This window comes from Argiope bruennichi, chromosome X1 (genome assembly GCF_947563725.1).
Source record: "Argiope bruennichi chromosome X1, qqArgBrue1.1, whole genome shotgun sequence".
Classification (NCBI taxonomy): Eukaryota; Metazoa; Arthropoda; class Arachnida; order Araneae; family Araneidae; genus Argiope; species Argiope bruennichi.
This window is the reverse complement of record NC_079162.1, coordinates 125,679,049-125,698,405: the sequence shown is the minus strand read 5'-3', so window position 1 is coordinate 125,698,405 and position 19,357 is coordinate 125,679,049. Positions and strand designations below refer to the sequence as shown.

The window sequence follows — 19,357 nt, the reverse complement described above, 5'->3', positions numbered from 1 at the left end:
GAAATCGTCTTAGCTCACAATTAATTGGCATTCCATGCCATTTATCTGTAAAGTTTAGTTTTACTATCCGAAAAGCAGAAAACTCAAGTAAGACATATTACGCATGCTAAATTACTTTTAAAGTTGCGAAATAATTAAGGTCATATAATTCTTTAATATTTTATATACTGCACAATTAAACTATCTTTTGTTAAATACGGAGAGAGACTTTCAAACCCTAATAGAATTCTTAAAATAAATCACTGGCGACATCAGGCATAGTTCTAGTTAAAATTCGTTAGAACAATAAATCTAGCAGTTTTTACATCCTGCTACTACTTCCTGACATTGCCGTGACATTTGAATCTTACTATTTTATTTAATATTGCCAATATCAACAATGTAGGTAAAATGCGTTCCATTCACTTTTTTTTATTTTCTACTTAAGTTCAGTAATGTTTTTTCATTGTTTAATGTCTGAATAACTTCAATCGAATATATAATACACACACATTAATCTGATAGTCTGAATTTTTTTATTAATAATAAAATTCATTCTTATTGAGTTAAGTTCCTGATTAATCGATCCATGTCAACGCCTCTCTATTTTTTTTATTTATTAATTTGCTTGTTTCATTTCATTTCATTTATTTATTTTATTTTTATTCATTCGTTTATTTTTTTATTTTTTTTTATTTTTTGTTCACTCACCTCTGTTTGGATGAAAAAAAATGCTCTTTCCTTGTAATGCTCTTTCTATTCGGAAGAATTTTCTCGTTACTCAAAAGGTGAAAAATAAACAAGGACATGAAGCATTCGTTAATAAAAACCAAAAAATTAATTAAAATAATTATTAAGAAAATTTATACCAACATCATTTTTTAACTATATTTGCTTACAAATGTTGAAGTGTCGAAAAGGAAGTGAGCCAACCATTAATGAAGTCGACTGTAATTTCTTTTTGCCCAGTTCCTTTTGAATTCCTGACCTTCAGTTTAAGAATCTCTGAGATTTTTTATTAATTAGGGAATTAAATATAAATAATACCTTTTCTCCAATTTCTGTCGCATCTCCAGCAGGCAAAATTTCTAAATCTGGTCGAAGGCAACATTTGTCCAAAATTTTGTGGTACTTTTCTTCTCGAATATGTTTGGCCAACAGGATATTTTCTCTGACACTTCGATTAAGAATCCATGCTTGTTGCGGAACATAAGCAATACTGCCCTGGAAGAAACATTAAGCAGCAGTGTTTGTAATTCAAACTTCACTTTGAATTTAAAAAATATTTTATTAATAATTACTGAATTCAGAAAGATTATAAAATAATAATGGGATTTTTTTATATTGCAAAATAATAATAATTAACCGCTTTCGTCGACAAGCTGTTTGCTCGTCGTATTAATGGTACTAATTTAGTCATGTCAACTAATTATTATAAGTTGCATCTTATCCCAAAATAAGAAAGTACCATTGAATTTAGACTTTCTCAAAAACCGTGGAATATTTTTATTGGTTAACTTTCTTACAAAGAGAAAAGAAAAGGCAGCAACCGCTCCTGCTGTTGAGGTGAGAGATCCTTTCAAAATTTTTCTGGTACTTTCATCACAATGAAGTAATGTTTTGAGACGTACATCAAATACGTTTTGAAATGAGAGGAGTGGAAAGGAGAGTTTTGATGCCATATCTAGGGGCCATGGATTTTCTTATAAAATAAACATTATTTAAATTGGCCCAATTTTTGCGACTGGGAGATCGGTTCTTTAGTTTTGCCACTCATTCTTAATATATAGAAATTGCAATTAGTTTAGATGCACCAAGGGAAAATTAAGGGTTTATTAATGACATTGACATTATTACAAATCCTTCAAGTAACAGCTATGCTTAATATGTTCTGCAATGGGGTGAAAGCGTAATATTACTCTATCTACAATATCTCGAAGCATATCAATCAAAATGTCACTGATATATTATTTTTCACTTCTGATAAATTTCTGATATCACTATAAATGATGCTTTGAGATACTCCTTGTGACGACTGCCATAAATTTCAGTGGCGTTCGGTAGGACAAATACCGATTCCAAAGGAAGAAAAAAATTCCATTTTGAATAAAACAATTTATTGCATTTTAAAATTACGACTCACACTCCTTCGGCCCTACTGCCGAGTTATAACGATGAATGCTTTGATGGAGTATCCGCCTCAGTGAGAGGTTACCTTCTCTGAAAACGAAAGACTTCTGCAATACGGCTAAACCCCCTAAGACTGATGAAATTAGATTACTCCGAAATGGGGAAAAAATTATCTTTTTTTCTATGGAATTCTCAAAGCGAATGGCATATTATCTTCGAGTCATGGCAAAGTAGGGAAGGAGAGAACCAATTGTTGAACGGATACTGGCCCAAAAAAGGGTTGACGAATGAGAGAGCTTCTTGACTTTGATGAGGATTCTTTACGAAAATTTGGATTTTTCCGGAATTTCTGAAGAGGTTGTGGGATTCTCTTCACCTCCGCTAAATGCTGTCACTAACGCATTTATATATAAATGAAACTGACGACATCAGCAGAATTCACAAATTCTCACCACAAATTCAAAATAAAAGTAACGTGAATTAAAGTCTAAACAGGTCATGCTGGAGAAATAGTCAATCAATAACCCCGTCACCTGAAAAATGTCGCCTAAATATCCAGTACCAGTATTGAGGGCGTCCAAGATGCCTCTCTGTTAAAAATCGGGAACCAAGAATCTTCTAAATGGTATGTACTTCATGGGAAATGGCAGTTACGATCTGCCATCGATTTTTCTTGGAAGAAGAGTAGTCCATTTAGAAAACTGGCAGCAAATTTGGGTAATGAAGTGGGTAAAAATGAGCCTCATCCATCACAATGTGATTCAGAGACAAACAATAATAATTTTCAATAGTGCAAGAAGCTGTAATGAAAAGCTTTTTTCAAGTAGAATCAATAGGTTGAAATACTGATCATATCTGATTTTGCAAGCATAGTAATGCAAAATTCTGTGAATGATTTTAAACACTGCCTAGTTTATTCCATTTGGTACGAAACAGCATATATTCTGCATTTCCTGTGAGTGCTTCCCATGGTTGCATCCAACGCTGTCATTTGCAATAGATTCCAGAGTTTTTATAGGATAAAGCTTCCTTCAGGCTATATATAGCGTATCTGTTGCTTTCAATTTCTAAATTATTTTCTTCCAAACCCGGAATATTAATTGTTCCTGATTTCAATCTTCCTAACGTACGATGCATGCATGACGTGAATTGATATCGGACTGATGATACCAATAAACTAGTTAAGCTTTGCAAATATAAAAGCGTTGCTGAATTGCAGAAACAATAAAAAAAGGGCTAAGTTTTATGGCAGAAAGACCATTTGATGCATAATGCGAATTCGTGGTTTTCTTTTTCATTGCAGTAAGCCATTAACTAAGCATTGCAAATTTGCATAAATGCTGTAGTGTTCCTAAGCCAAAATCCTGCCATTCCTCAACTGGCGATAAATTTTTGAACTTAGGTTTTTCTTTACCAGAAAAAAATACCCCATGATCTCTTTTATAGTGCTTCTAAGGCAGGCAGCTTCTGGCAAGTAACTTATCTTAACGATATTTGAAAGCGAAATTCTAATTATTAACAACAGCGGAAGACAGCAAAATGCAAACAAATATGTTAACATTGAATAAAGGTAAGAAAAGAATTTTATAAAAATAAAAAACTATCAAATTGAGAAGAACAAGTTCATTTTTTCACATGACATACATAAAAACAAGCACATTTAAAAAATGAAATATAAAAAATATGTTTAGATATAATGAAAAAGAAAACTTAGATAAATAAATTTAAATATATATCATGGGGAAAAGTAGAAAAATAAATTTATCTACATGTCACATAGGGAAAAAAATAAAATTCCTTTTAGCAGTCTGTGAAATAATAATTCGATAAAATTTTCACCTTCAAATCTGCTGCACCACTCAATTTATGCATTTCTCCCAGCAAAGCCGAGATCAAAGAGGACTTTCCTGAACCAACAGGCCCTATCACGGCATACAGAGAACCTCTGCGGATTCGAAGAGTGATGTCCATCAGAGTCGGATTTGATCCAATGCCCCAAGAAAAAGTAGCACTTTTGACGGTGATAGTCTCACCTTTAATAAATAAAAATGAGAGCTTTTAACTACATTGCCTCTACAAATTATGCAACCATGAGCAATTCTTTTTAATGGAGTTTTTTTCCATTAATGAGTTTTTTTTTAAATTTATAAAACAGTAAAAGCATGAAGCGCAGGAAACAAAGCGATAAAGTAATTTATAATTAATATAAAAGAAAGAAAGGTAATACATATTTTGAATGCGTTTAAAATTACAATTTAGACAGAATATTTGCTTCAACGTTTCACTTTTCGACTTTCGTTTGATCTCCAATTTTCGATAAAAAAAATTATTTTTACACATTTTAGCACATTAATAAAAAGGTGCTTTTTAAGAACTTTTTATTTATTTTTATTATATAAGCAATGAACTCAAATTTCAATTAAAACTTGAACTTTTCGAAAAAAGAATTTAGAATGAACTGCGAATTTGTAAATAGAATCTTTTAATTATTTTTACAGAAGGATTTAGTTTAGTTATATTAACGTCCCGTTTTAAAGCAACAGAAAGAAGAACTACGATAAAACTTATGTTGAAATAATGGTCCATTATGAACTTTTTCAATTATATAGAAAAAATTTCCATACATAGCATACCTTTCTCTGGATTGCTTCCAATAATGTTCGGATTCATATTTTCGGTAATGAGAAATTTTCTTATACGTTCTAGAGCGATTTTACTCTAAATGAAAGGAAAATACCATTTAAATGAAAATAATTAAGGTACAAATATGCAATATTAAGAACATAAGAATATTTTACCTGAATGAGTTCTGCTAGGGCTTCGGGTATCTCAAACAGAGCGTACCTCAATTGATCCATCAGTGTTAGTGAAACAAACGCTTTTGTAGGATCCAGAACATTTCTCGAATCGACAAGCAAATAGGTGGCAAAACTTGCAAGAGACACCTAAAAAGAGAATTTATTTTAAAATCACCACAAGTTACATTCCCTTGAAATATATTAATTATAGAATCAATTCATGAGATATGATAATATGATATATAATTGTAATTAGCTGAGTTGTGACACTGTCATTTCCTTTTCATTCATGTAATATGCGCATTGGATTCCAAAATGAAATTGACGCTTATCATTTGACTTGCACTTCATGGTTATGATTTGACACCATTGGCTATAGTGCATTAACTGACTGCTTGGATTGAATAATTAATCAGTTGCTTTGCAGTCATACATTTATACTCCATGAAGAAAAAGAATTTCGGCTTCATTTAATTTTCTAAGCCAAGCTTGTAAGAACATTTGGTACGATGTGGCATAATTTGGCTCTTGGGTTAAAAAAATTCAAAATAATCCAAGATACAGAAATTGAATTCTTTTGTAATTATCTTTTTGAACCATAAAAAAGTAACTAGCATGTATTTGCTCTGTTTAAAACTAAGCCTTCCAATATCTTTTCTTACAAAATAAAATCTTTTATTGTTTTTTTCTACAAAATATCTGCATTTCTAGTCTTTTGCCAACTCTAAAAAACTTTAAAGTGAATACTTTTCAACACAATATTTAAAAACTTACAGTGTTATTATATTATATTTGACACAGCTCAAAAAAATTATTCAACCGTTCTACACAATAAGATAAAACTAAATTATTTCATTGTTACTCTAATTTGTTTCAGCTTAATACGGCAAACCATACTTCCCATTCTTTCATTTCTTTTAAAATTCAAATGGACCCTTCATTTTTCAGAAAAATTTTTCTTTTAAAAATTAGTGAAAGATTGAAAGCATCGTTATGATGCTGAAATTATTTTCCAGGCTCAAATCTGTTTTCTGACACAATGAGAGTTCAATCATGCTTATTTACTGTCGTCAATATATTAAAAAAATTAATAATTAATTTTTACTTTTATTAAATTTTATATTATTTATTTTTCTGCTGAAGACAGGCAACTTTAAATCATGTTCTCTTAATTAGTTTTAATTTTTTGTTTGTTAATAAACGGTTGTTTTTTTTTTGCAGCAGAAGTTTTTTTATATTGAACTTTTAGTAGGCGAACTTTAACACGTAGTACAACAATTTAGAGTCTCCGTACCGGTGCCAGTAAACGAATATTCCCCATTGGGCCACTGACACTCAAATACGTTCTTCCTTAAACGAGGTGATATAGTGAAGAGAAATATTCTTCAATATTTTCAGAAAAAATTGAATTTAAATGCAAAAAATAAAAGCATTTAATTTTATTTTAGTTGATATGAGCTTATCTGTCATGGGGTACTAGTGAATACCTCTGGATGAACTTATTACTTTTTTATTAATAAAAATTAATAATTGCGCCATATCATATCTACTATTGACTGTTAAGTTGAGTGAACCTTCATATGCGAGAAAGGAAACTAATAATAATAATAATAGCACCAGAAAAGTTTCATAAAATAAGACATTAATTTCACGTGACCCATTTCAATTTTAAGAAATATTACCATCTTCTTGTATCAAGTGGAATACTGCGAATTCTGATTTGAATGCAAAATTTTCATTATTTTATTCGATATAAAAATATAATTTAAAATTTTTTATTAGCATTTCAACTTTATAATAAAGATTAAACTTCAGATTCTATCTATTGATTATTAATTTATTAATAATTCTGAAATTTTACGCTAATTTTAAAGCTTTTGCATACACTTTGATTACACTGTTGGCGAAGGGTTGCTTCAAGTCTAATTCAAAGATATATATATATACAGTGGTGGCCAAAAGTGTGGACATTTTTTGAAAGTTTCATGTTTTTCAACTTTGCATGCTTGTACGATATATTAATTTTTACTTAAATACAAATGTTTATATATCAAATTGAAGGTAATTTAATGTAGAATTTAATAACAAACACAGTATTACAAAAAAAAATTACGCTCATTTTAGTAGAACAAACAAACGCAAATCATTTTGAATAATGATGTATTTTGTAATAAAAGCGTACTAGCCAATCACAAACACTGTTCTGAGGACCCATCAAGTATCTGTAACTATAGTTTAGGTTATTTGGATGGTAAAAGAGTTATTGTGGAAATATTTTGCGGAATGATGCATACTAGTACAATTAAACAGAGCATTGCTGTTTTTGAATATTTTAAGTCCTTTATTTTAATTGAACTAATTTTAAACAATGTCACCAACAAGAAGAACTGATTGGACATCTACAAAAAGAAGCCGAATTGCCATATTGAGAGAAAATGGCTTCTCTTATGCTGAAATTGCAAGACAAGTTGGTGGTTAAGTGACTAGTTCTGGTGTACGAAAGTTCTGTTTGCGTTATGAAAAAACGAAATCAGTGGAAAATAATGCCAAATCAGGCCGAAAAAAATGCACAAGTGCTACTGCCGATAGAAAAATTAAACGGCTATGCCTTCAAGATAGAAAAAAATTCATCAGATGCCATTAGATGTGAAATGAATGCAGCGGGTATTGTAGTAAGTTCAAGAACAATAAGAAGAAGGTTATCAGGATTTGGACAACAGGCTAGAATTCCAAGGAAAAACCATATTTAAATCAAAAGCAACGCGGAAAACGAGTTAAGTGGGCAAAAGAAGACATTAAATGGTCAGAAAATGAATGGAAGCAAGTAATCTGGAGCGATGAGACTAAAATATTGCTCTTTGGTAGTGATGGTAGAAAATACGTGAGACATAGAGTAGGTGAAACGCTTCATCCTGATTGCATTGAAGCAACTATAAAAACAACAACAAATGCCATGATTTGGGCATGTATGTCTGCAGATGGTGTGCGCAGAATTCAAGTGATTGATGGCATCCTGAATGCCAAAAAATACATCGAAACTGCCTTGGAACCAAAATTGATACCTTCCATCAGGGATTTCTTCCCCAACAAAGCACCATTTATTTTTCAGCAGGATTCAGCTCCATGCCACACAGCAAAAGTATGCAAAGCATGGTTTCAAAATAAAGGCATATATGTATTACCATGGCCAGGAAACAACCCTGATCTCAATCCAATTGAAAATTTGTGGCGACGTTTGAAAATTCTTGTACGAAAAAAACGTCCATCCAATAAAAGACAATTTATTGAATCTGTAATTGATTCTTGGCACCATGTGATTACGAAAGATGAACTCCAAACACTCGTTCACTCGATGAAAAGACGCTGTGAAGCTGTCTTAAAAAATAAGGGTTATCCTACTAAGTATTGATTGTGTAAGTATCACTTTAAAAAAATGCAAATCTAAAATAGACCTTGCTAAAATGAGCGTAATTTTTTTTTGTAATACAGATATTGTAATACTGTTTTTGTTATTAAATTTTACATTAAATTACCTTCAATTTGATATATAAACATTTGTATTTAAGTGAAAATTAATATATTCTACAAGCACGCAAAGTTGAAAAATATGAAACTTTCAAAAAATGTCCACACTTTTGGCCACCACTGTATATAAACACCCTCTGTTTTTGTGGATTACATTTTCCTTGTGCAGTGAATAAAAATACGAAATAAAAGAAAGTTAAACCAGCATAGAATGAAGTTACTTTACAGGAATTATAGGATGGTTCCTAAGTTCCTATGTGATTTTAAAATCGATAACTTTGCTATTTTTCGTTCTATCAGTTAGAAACGAGGAAAATTTATTGTTAATCGAAAAAGCCAAACAAGAAATGAATATACGTTTTCGTGAGCTGGACTCCATGTTTGACTCGTTAAACATAATGAGATAGTGCTCCATTATCGTTTGAGTCGTGACAGTCGTGAGAAACAGATTAATCAGCAATCGTAGGAAAAGATTCAACATCAGCTAAACCATATCGAAGTTACCTCCGCCTTGGCAGGTGGCATACTAGGTAGTTAGTTGAATGACGTGACAGCTTGAAGGCGGAAGCTAATGTTAAGTCAAAATAGCCATCACGGTCACGGTAATAACTCTCTAGTAGGGAGTTGCGCCCGTCATTGAAGTAGAGGTTATTTAATTCCACAATATTACTACACATCTAAAGCGACCCTCTAGGTAGGATAATATCAACTAGACAAAAAAAGAAAAAAACTGTGCAACAAAAAAAAAATCCTTATCTACAAGAGTGCATTTTTCTTGCATTCAAGTGTCTCAAATAATCTATTCGAAATAATTAACATTTCATTTTCAAAACAAATTTCCATTTGTTTGAAGATTTCTTCATTTTGTGCATAATAAATATCCCATGTATTTAATTTCCAAATCTGAAAAAGAACGAATTTAGCTATGAAGGAAATCCTTTAGAATCACTTAAATTTGATGGTATATTAAAGCAATTGATTCTACGGGATAAAGTAAAACGAGAATATATACTATATGTTATATATGATGTAAAAATGACTTAAAGACAGATTTTTAAGAAGTCACATTTCAAAAAGCTATCTTATTAAGTTGCAGATCATTTTAATGTCCTTTCTTTACAGGGGGAAACGACCCAAACGCAGGAACTAAATAAGATATTTTGTGGACCCATTCAATGCACTTTATGAGACTCCCTCTTTTAATAACTAATCAATACTTTTTTTTATTTCTAATAGATTTTTATCTTTTTTAAATATAATATGAATATTATAGAAAAAATGCCTGAAGGAGAAAATTCCTTGAAAAATTAACCATACATTTTAATTAACAATTTCCTCAATCACAAATAAAAGAATTTATTTCTTATGATAGATTATAAAGAAACAATTAATTCCGAACAAATATTAAAAATTATTACGCAACCAGGGCCTGTTAAGTGGATCATATCATAACCACCGATTAAAGGAATAATTAATTTTGCATTATATTATATTATAAATAGGTAATAAATTGTACTTTAACTAATTTTATAATGATTTTTTAAAAAAATTCAATATAAATACATATTATAGTTCCTAATTTATGGAATTTGAAAATTTTATGATTCATATAACTTATATTTCTTTTTGAAAATTTATCGATTTGAGAGCTAGAATAATAAGAATTTTTAATCGACCTGCTAGCGATCTCTCTCTCACAGTTCAGAAAGCCTATAAGGCCTGGCCTGAATTATAAGTAATTCTTAACTGCCAAGAGTCTAATCCAAGTTAACTCACAAAAAAAATGAAAACAGCAAGTCCTCAGAAGTTATCTATCTAATCTGTTAATTCATAGTTTTTATTGAGGCACTTTATAAAAGGCAATAATATACAGGGTGTCTCTGAATTCACGGGGGAAAAACTTTAAAAAATGTTAAAATACCTATAAAGTAGTATTTTTTGTATAACAATATGGGGTCGGAAATGAAAGTGTAGACGGATAAAACAAGAAATGGTAAGGAAATGATAAAAAGATCTTTACTTGCATAATATTACAAATGTGCTCAATATGTACTCAAATGTGCCACCGTCAACATCGATACAGACCTAGTAGCGTCTAGCAAATGATTGGCGTACTCTTTCGAAGGTGACAAACGTTCCCTGAAATTTACAGAATTGAGATCCTCATCAGAGTAAATTGGAGTCTCACACACGAGTTCCTTGAGTTGTCCCCATAAAAAAAAACTCAATAAATCTGGTGAACGTGCTGACCAAGCGACCGGTCCACCTCGTCTAGTCCATCGAGGGCCAAAGGTGACAATGAAATAATTATATACATTATTGCAGAAACGGTCTCTTACTGTAATATATTATGCAAATGAATAGCTTTTTTTTTCATTTCTTCGGAATTTCTTGTTTTTTCCGTCTACATTTTTCATTTCCGTTACTATATTACTATAAAAAAATGCTTCTTTATATGTATTTTACTTACCAAGTTTGGCCTATGAATTCAGGGACATCTGCATATATATTATGGTAAAATACCGACATTAATGTAGTCGCCATTCGACATTCTCTGATGTCTGTCTTAAACAGTATTATAACATTTTGGGTGTTAGGAACTATAATCGGAAAAGATAAGCAGCAATTTTCTCGAAATTGTATTATGGGAACGAAAGCAATAAATAGTCTTCCTAAAAAGAGTCTACCTAATAAAGCAGTACTAGTAAGTTTCTCGTCAGGGTCGATATAGCTCTGCCTTCATTCAACCCCCCACTCCACTAGAACAGCAGCTCAATTATTAATACTATCGCAATTACATTTTTCAATTATAATCTGGCCCTGTATATGTGTTATGGTAAAAGATTGACATTAAAGATAATTACCATTCGACATTCACCGGAGAATAATGAAATTCTCTAATCTCGGTCTTTCACAATATTATACATATAAACTTTTAGGTGCTAGGAACTATAATCGGAAAAGATACGCAGCAGTTTTTTCGAAATCGTATTATGGGAACGCACGCAATAAATAGCCTTCCTAAAAAGAATCTACCTAATAAAGTAGTACTAGTAAGCTCAGGGTTGATATAGCTCTGGCTTCATTCAGCCCCCACTCCACTAGAACTGCGACTCAATGATTAATACTATCGCAATTACATTTTTCAATTATAATCTGGCCCTGTATATGTGTCATGGAAAAAGACTGACATTAAACATAGTCACCATTCGACATTCACCGGAGAATAAAGAAATTCTCTAATCTTTGTCTTTCACAATATTATATATATAAACTTTTGGGTGCTAGGAACTATAATCGGTAAGGATAAGCAGTAATTTTCTCGAAATCGTATCATGGGAACGAACTCAAAAAATAGCTGTCCTAAAAAGAATTTACCTAATAAAGCATTACTAGTAAGTTTCTGGTCAGGTTCGATATAGCTCTACCTTCATTCAGCCCCCACTCCACTAGAACTGCAACTCAATGATTAATACTAGCGCAATGTGATTTTTCAGTTATAATCTGGTTAGCAGCATTCATATTAGCGGCCGGGATAATTTTTTCAAATTACTTCCATTTTATTTGAAATACACATTTCCCTGATTTATTACGCAGTAATCAAACCTAACAGAATCAAGATTATGCTTATCTGCAGTTTTTTTGGGTCAGGTTGAAAACCATAGAAGAGATGTGCGGAGGCAGTGACTTGTAAGGAGTGGAGAGACTGCTGATACGATCGATCGAAATAAAATCTGATAACATCGTGATAACGGAACTTTTCCATTACCTTATATGTCAAGAAAAATTGTCAGGAATGACAACTAATTGAATGGGTCCTATTTTAGTTGCATGCTGCGCAATTTGAAAAATTGCAACATCATCATGATTTAATCACCTTTAAATCTTAATTCCTCTTTTAGGGTTATTGATTATTTCCTTTTTCTTTTCCGTACAATTCATATATAGCGCCAATAAAAGTAGAATTAACATTTCTTTTTATTTCATTACCTTTGAAGAAATTAAAACTCTTTAGCGTCTAGTGGATTTGATTGTAATTGTTTCAACAGTTTATTTTCCTTTTCTTGTATTTTCTCTCTTATTATACTGATATTCCAATGCACAGTAACGGGCATTCGTTTCTTAATCACATACTTTGCGTGAGGAAGTTACTCATTGCTCAGAGCGAAAAATAAAATCAAATTTCGCCAAACTATTTGAAATATATCTTTTAAAAATGAATCGAATCGATGGAAGCGTATGCAAAAGATATCTCCTACCATCACGTCAAAAAATATGTAGATAATTCTGTACAGAGGATTCTTGCTTTTTCTTTTTCCGTTCAAAATTCTTTCTTAACTATTTTTTTTAAATCTAAGGCCAATATTAAATCTAAGAGCGGATATTTCTTGTAAATTCATTTTAAGAAAAATATAACCATTTAATTTTTTAAGACAAAATGGATCTTAGAAGACATTTTTATATACGTCTCAATTTTTTTTTCCTAATAAAAAAAAGCAGAAAATACTATATTTTCAGAATAACCTTCCTTTTTTTTTATAAACATGAATTTATTCCAATATAACAAGAAAAAGCTGGGATTAAACATTTTCATCAAAGAATGATGTTATTTTTGCCGCTGTTGTAGTTATGCTTTAATGCGCTAGTGGAAATATTTTTTAATGTAATGAATAGTCGTGAATAGTCGTTACATCTTCTGATGATATTAATTCAGAAAGACCTTTAATATGTGATATTAAATATAAATATTATAGACGGAGTCAAAACTAAAAAAGCACTTTCTTTTTAATGTCTAGATTTCAATATGAATGTATTTTTCAACATGGATGTACTGCATTTTAGGACTTTTATTACAATTCTAGTTTCCCAGCTGATGAACCATAATACAGCTTGGTTATACAGAAACCAAGTTGCTTCATCATAGCAGAAATTTAAATTTTCATTTATATTTACAAAATGTACGAATTATAAAATTAAAATAAATGTTTCTAACATTTGGACAATTATTTTAATTTTTCCGATAACCATTATTACAGATAACAATTTTTCCGATAAACATTATTATCTCAAAAAAATATTTATAAATCAATTCAGGAATATACAAAATTCACAGTTTTAAAGACAAAAATAAATAGAAATTAAGGGAGTCTCGCAAGAGATAGAGAGATAGTCAACACACCATCTTTTGTTTTACTCATGGGTAAGTAGTCATAGAAAATAGATTAATTCCCTAGAATGATACTCAAAGAAAAATGATTTACCTTCCAAGTATGCAAATTTTACATAGAAAGAAACCACAACAAAATCAAAATTTATTTGAATATCCTTCCATAATATTTTCTTATTTGTTTAATAAATTTGAAATGAGTAAGTTATAGTTCAAGAAAAATGTGATAAAAGAGCATGAAATAATGCCTACTTACCATAAAAGGTGTGCAGAAAAAAACAAAACTTATAGCAACTCGACAAAGTTGAGAAAGATGAATTAATTTCAATTCTGCTTTTCTGGAATCAGAGACTTTAGTAGAGAAAGCTATCTCCCAAGCATATAACTTGAGAATCTATCAAAATAATGAAGAAAAAAACGAAGAAGGCAAATATTAACATTTTAAAATTTTATACGGAAGATAGATACAGAAGAATTCAAAATAATGACAAAAATGACAAAACTATACTTTGATTCCATTTAGGATTTCGCCCATATACTTCAATCTTAAATCCTTCTTTTCCATTTGCTCTTCCTTTAAATAAAATAAATCTTAATAATCTTATAAAAATAAATCTAATAAATCTAAAAATAACCTTAAATAAAATAATAAACAGATCTTAATTTCATACACATCTGAACATTTTCTGTAAACAAAAAAAAATTCCATTAATCAGGACAGACCTTTTAAATGACCAAAGTTTGACTTGCTACCAAAGCTGCAGTCAGAACTTCCTATTTAGATGGGGAAAATATGAAATGTTTTTTCAAAACCATCTTTCTAATCATTTACATTAAGAACAACACTTTCAGGGGGCCAGAAAAGGTTGAGATAACTCTATTTATTCAGATAGTGGACAAGACAATAGATTGAATGTTGGCTTCCAAAAATTTAGGAAAAAGAAAAACCGGGTTTACACCCACAAAAATAAGTAAATTTCCTTACACTATCCACAGTTTACATAAATGTAATACTACATAAGAACAGGATAAGCAAATTAGTACAGCTGATATTGTTTGACGCTTTCGAATAAGTTCGAAAACAGACTTTAAAATCCATTGCAGTCTCTACAAACAGAAAATGAACAGTAAAATTTTGAGAGGGTAATTTTTAGATATGGTATCCGTTGTACTTTATTTAAAGAAATGAGGAGTCTTTCCACTGGCCGAATAGAAGAACGCCACAATCAATCCTTTGTAGAAAGATTGTTGAATGCTAGTCCTTTTGTTTTTCATAGATTATGGATTCCATTTTTAAGAAAAGAAGCAGCTTCAAGAAGGTTCAGTTGTGGAAGGCATAGAGCTACAAGAGGCATGCGTGATTCAAAAGATGTTCTGAACTTTTCTATCAATTCACATCATCCTTTCTTTTGTAGAAGAAGGTTAGTTTCCAGAATTGTGAGCAACAGGCTCCAGAAAGAAGAAATTTATTCAAGACTTCAAGTATTATGTGCATCCCACACAACATGAAACCGAAATGAAAGTATTAGTTGAACATGTACACGTGTTAGTTAGAGTGTAAGTTAATGGTGGTTTGAACACTTTACTGATGAATCCAAGTTTCGTATGCAAAGTGATTTAAAAAGATTATTGATCATCTAGGAGGCAGAGCCCTCTATTATACCAAGCACATCCACGAAAGTTACAAGTATGGTTAATTCAGTATGTATGTCTAGGCAAGTATCTCTTTGGGTGACCGCGTTTACTTGTATATCGCCCCACAAGGGACAATTAATGGTCAATTATATAGAAATGGCCTTCTTGATTCAGTTGCTGGTCCTTACGAGGATGGACTTCTTATGCTACAAAATGATAATGTTAAACCACAGTTTTACTAATCATTTACTCAGTTGGCGGAGATTGTATCGAAGGGTAGGCCAGCACACTTTCCAAACTTAAAACCGATGAAGCCTGTTTAGACTGTAGTAGGATGATGTACTGCGTACTTAACCCATCCCCTTCATCCTTGCAAAGTCTTGAAATTGCCTTGACCTAGAAATTAGCTTTGAAACTAACTGATACATACGAGATAACTGATACTACTGAGATACTAAAACTGACTGATAAACTAACTGATACTACTGAGGCACGATAAAGGAGCATCATTATCGTGCCTCTATAGCGGTTACAGGTATTCACACTCTATATTGAAGATGATTACACATTGAATTCAGTCTTTATACATGCTAGCATATTTTCACTTTATGCATTTTCAAGAAAGAAAAGAAGCTTACAGTTTCTTTTTTGTGTTTAATTTAGGAGTATTTGTGTGATTAATGTTTTTGCCAAATATTATTAAAATCCAACGAAAGAAATTTCACGATCACAATTTCTTTGATTTTACCTTAATTTGTGGAAACAAGCATACTAAGTGTCTAATTGCAAAATATATGCTGATACATCTCTCTAACAGCACAAAGAAAACTTCTCTTTCATTATCATGAACCAATATTTTCAGTTATTTTAATTGGATAATAAGCCTATAATTAAACATAGATATTTTGCTTGATGATGCAAATATTTAATGAATTTACTTTGCTTCAAAACTGCTTTTCACATTTTCTTTTATTTAAGTCTTTAAGAAAAAAATATCTATCCCTTCTCCTGAAATTTGCGTGTTTACCAAAGCGATATTTTGACTCAAATTCTGATTTACTTAGAAGAACACCAGGATGATGTGACGTATTATTAGATATCAAATCGATATTTGCGACATCACTTTCATTTGTTGCTTGCCCTATAAACAGATTTATCGAAAAATGGTAGGCAAAATTTTAAAATTTGATAAAGGAGCCAAAATAAGTACTTTTTTTGGACTAGAAGGAAATAGCTAATTTAATTTTCTGGTGTCGGAGAAAAACGTGGAACAAAAGACAGACCAGACTATTTGACGAGCACTGCATTTACTGCAAATGCTCAAACGAGCGATCACTAACACGAACACGCGCTTTGCACACCACTGAATCATGGATGATAGTACATTTTCAAAGACATCTTGGTATACCCCTAACATATTCAAGATAAAAAACCAATGTGGAGACAAGATATTGTTCGGAATCAATGGAAGTATCATACAAAGTAATTTTCAAGTACTCCCACTTAAAAATTCCAAATATGATAAATTTAGTGACCGTGGTGGCCAAAGAATAGGCCAACGTATCCAGCATTTGCTGATTGATGGTTGTTAGATGACGTAAGTACTCGGAATCTTACATGGCATCCGAGTACTTACATCATCTAATAGACGTATGCACATTATATGACTATATTAATGATTAATATTTATTTTAATTCTTTATACTTGCTTTTAAATTTTTTCCAGAGCACCCTCTTATCTATGGGACGTAAATTCGACACAGCTTTAGAGTTATGGCCTTCCTGAAACATTATTTCTGAAATCTTTTTAAAATTGCGACTGTTTGAAGAAGCTTCAGGAGTAACAGACATTTTTTCAAAGTGAGTTATAACGAACAAGAAATTTTGAAGACTAACGAGTTTTTTATTTTTTGGTTTTACAACTAAACATCCCATAAAGTCAGAAAAGGTTGAAGCAAGAATAAATCAAGCAGAAACTTACCGAGTACCTTTCATTCACAGTGGAAGCATATATGGCGATGGGAAATGAAACAACCATAACCAGTACACCAGCCAAGCAAGATGGACCGATGTATTGCCACATGATGAAAATTATCACAATTATTTTAATTGGAGATGATATCAGACTTGCACAATGATATGTGAAATATTCAATTCTTTCCACATCTACTGACACCAGATTCATAAGAGTACCGCTGGAATACATTTTTCTAATTGATTCAGATATCAAAAGATTCTGAAATAAAAAGTGAGAATGTTCTCATAAACTTATCCTGTTTTAATTTGAATTTATAATATTTTATATTTCATAGAGCGGAACATGAATAATAAATTGGATATTTCATTGTAGATTTAACTTTTGTATTTTATATATAGGAAGGGACTAAGAAAACTTCAAATACTTTGGTAAAAACATATATATCTTGCCCAATAAAATGTTAAATTCACCGTATCCATTATGAAGACTTTAGTTGCTAATATCTACGTTTAAATCGTGAGAAAAGGGCTTGAATAATAATCAAGATGCCGTGATTGATAAAAATAATTAAAAGTTAACACATTTTTCCTCTCCTAATTTTAACTGATCTCAATTTTCCTGATCAAAAATCCAAATGAAAACTACAAGATAGTTTTAGTTTATTTTTACTTTATATTCTACAATTGATCAAGCACTAAATGCGCTAGATGTTAGCTTTGAATGGTTTCGTCACCACAGCAACTATTTTTAATTCTTATATACTTTTTAAATATCCTGTCAAATGAAACTTTACTAAAACATCCTAAGAATCTTTGTAGTGGTTCCAGGCTCAGGAAATTTCAGCAATATCTGTACTTTTTGCACACACAAAAAAAGGCCTAAGTTATGTATTAAATTTAATCACAAAGTCAAATTTTGCCCTTGATCATTGTTCTTCTTTGTATCGTATTAAAAATATTGCTAACTACGTCAATAACTGTAACAAGTGGCGAAAGGAATTTCTCTAATTTTAGAGCATTTTATGGTCGATTACTACGCAAAATCGTCTTAAATGTTCGAGCATATCGGTTATTTTTTAAAAGTATGTGTTTAAAGGGTGATAATTTCTGTTCGGGGCGACGTAACCACTAGAGTGGGCCCGTTTATGGCTTCAACTTAATATTGAATGATTTTCATCTCTTCTTTGAGTTGTAAAAATGGTTAGGAAGCCAAAGCTTTCAAACTAATGAGGAGCTTCAAAGCAACGTTAGAGGCCATTTCATTTCGCAGGCTACAACATTCTTCGAAGAACAATGTTAGAAAGTCAGCTCATCGATACGACACATGTATAATCACGGTGATTACATCGAAAAATAACTATGTTTATACATGCATGACCTCTGGTAAAAAAAATTATTTCGTTCTCTGCTCTTGCCTTTTTCAAGGTTCAATTGAGAATGAAAAAGTAAATAATCCTTATATATTGTTGTCTCATTTTGACTCGTGCTCTGCACTTGCGTTTTTAAGTAGTAAAGTTCAGAAATATTGGAAATCTAGAGATCTAATGGCGTCATAGCCAGTCTTATGGGAATTTCTAATAATAAATAAATAAATTTTACATCGTTATATTCTAGAGAAACTTTTTAAAGTTATTTATGAGCAAAAGGGCTGTCATAGTTCTTAATTCTACAGTAAAAACCAAGGAAAATATTGATTTAAAATAAAACAGTGCGGTACTTTGACAAAAGATACTTGATTCGTTTTATTGCAAATCTAAAGATATAAAAATTCAGCAGCATGTGGCAAAGAGAAAAAGTTCTTGTAATATTGTTTATTTTCAAAATGTTTTCAATGCTTCGGCTATTAGATGTTGATACTTAATTTTTAATTCATGCGTAAGATTAGTTAAGTAAAATTCAGACATATTAACAGTAATCTATGATGTATAAACAAATTACTCAAAATATTCCGATGTTGTTTCGATTAAAGCTCCGTTTGCAATTATTCTAGTTATTAATTATATCTTTAAAAAATTGGTAACAAATGTTAATTCACAATTTGCCTCAAATCGAGAAAAAAAGTTTTATTCATTTATTAATGCTGAAAATTTTTGCAGAAATATAAAAGTATTAAATTTTTTTTCTCTCAGCATTAGAGCACTTTATT

At 31.0% G+C, this 19,357-nt stretch overlaps 1 protein-coding gene across 2 annotated transcripts in view; it reads right to left on the bottom strand.

The window, feature by feature from the left end:
- LOC129958676 (multidrug resistance-associated protein 1-like) overlaps window positions 1–19,357 on the bottom strand; it is a 103,278-nt gene that overhangs the window by 44,471 nt on the left and 39,450 nt on the right. For both annotated transcript variants that reach the window (XM_056071317.1, XM_056071318.1), the window contains 7 exons: window positions 17,216–17,470; window positions 14,108–14,173; window positions 13,856–13,993; window positions 4,908–5,054; window positions 4,743–4,827; window positions 3,949–4,142; window positions 1,027–1,203 (listed from right to left, as the gene is read on the bottom strand). In XM_056071317.1, coding sequence (XP_055927292.1) covers window positions 1,027–1,203; window positions 3,949–4,142; window positions 4,743–4,827; window positions 4,908–5,054; window positions 13,856–13,993; window positions 14,108–14,173; window positions 17,216–17,470 — 1,062 coding nt within the window. The remainder of the gene's footprint in view (window positions 1–1,026; window positions 1,204–3,948; window positions 4,143–4,742; window positions 4,828–4,907; window positions 5,055–13,855; window positions 13,994–14,107; window positions 14,174–17,215; window positions 17,471–19,357) is intronic.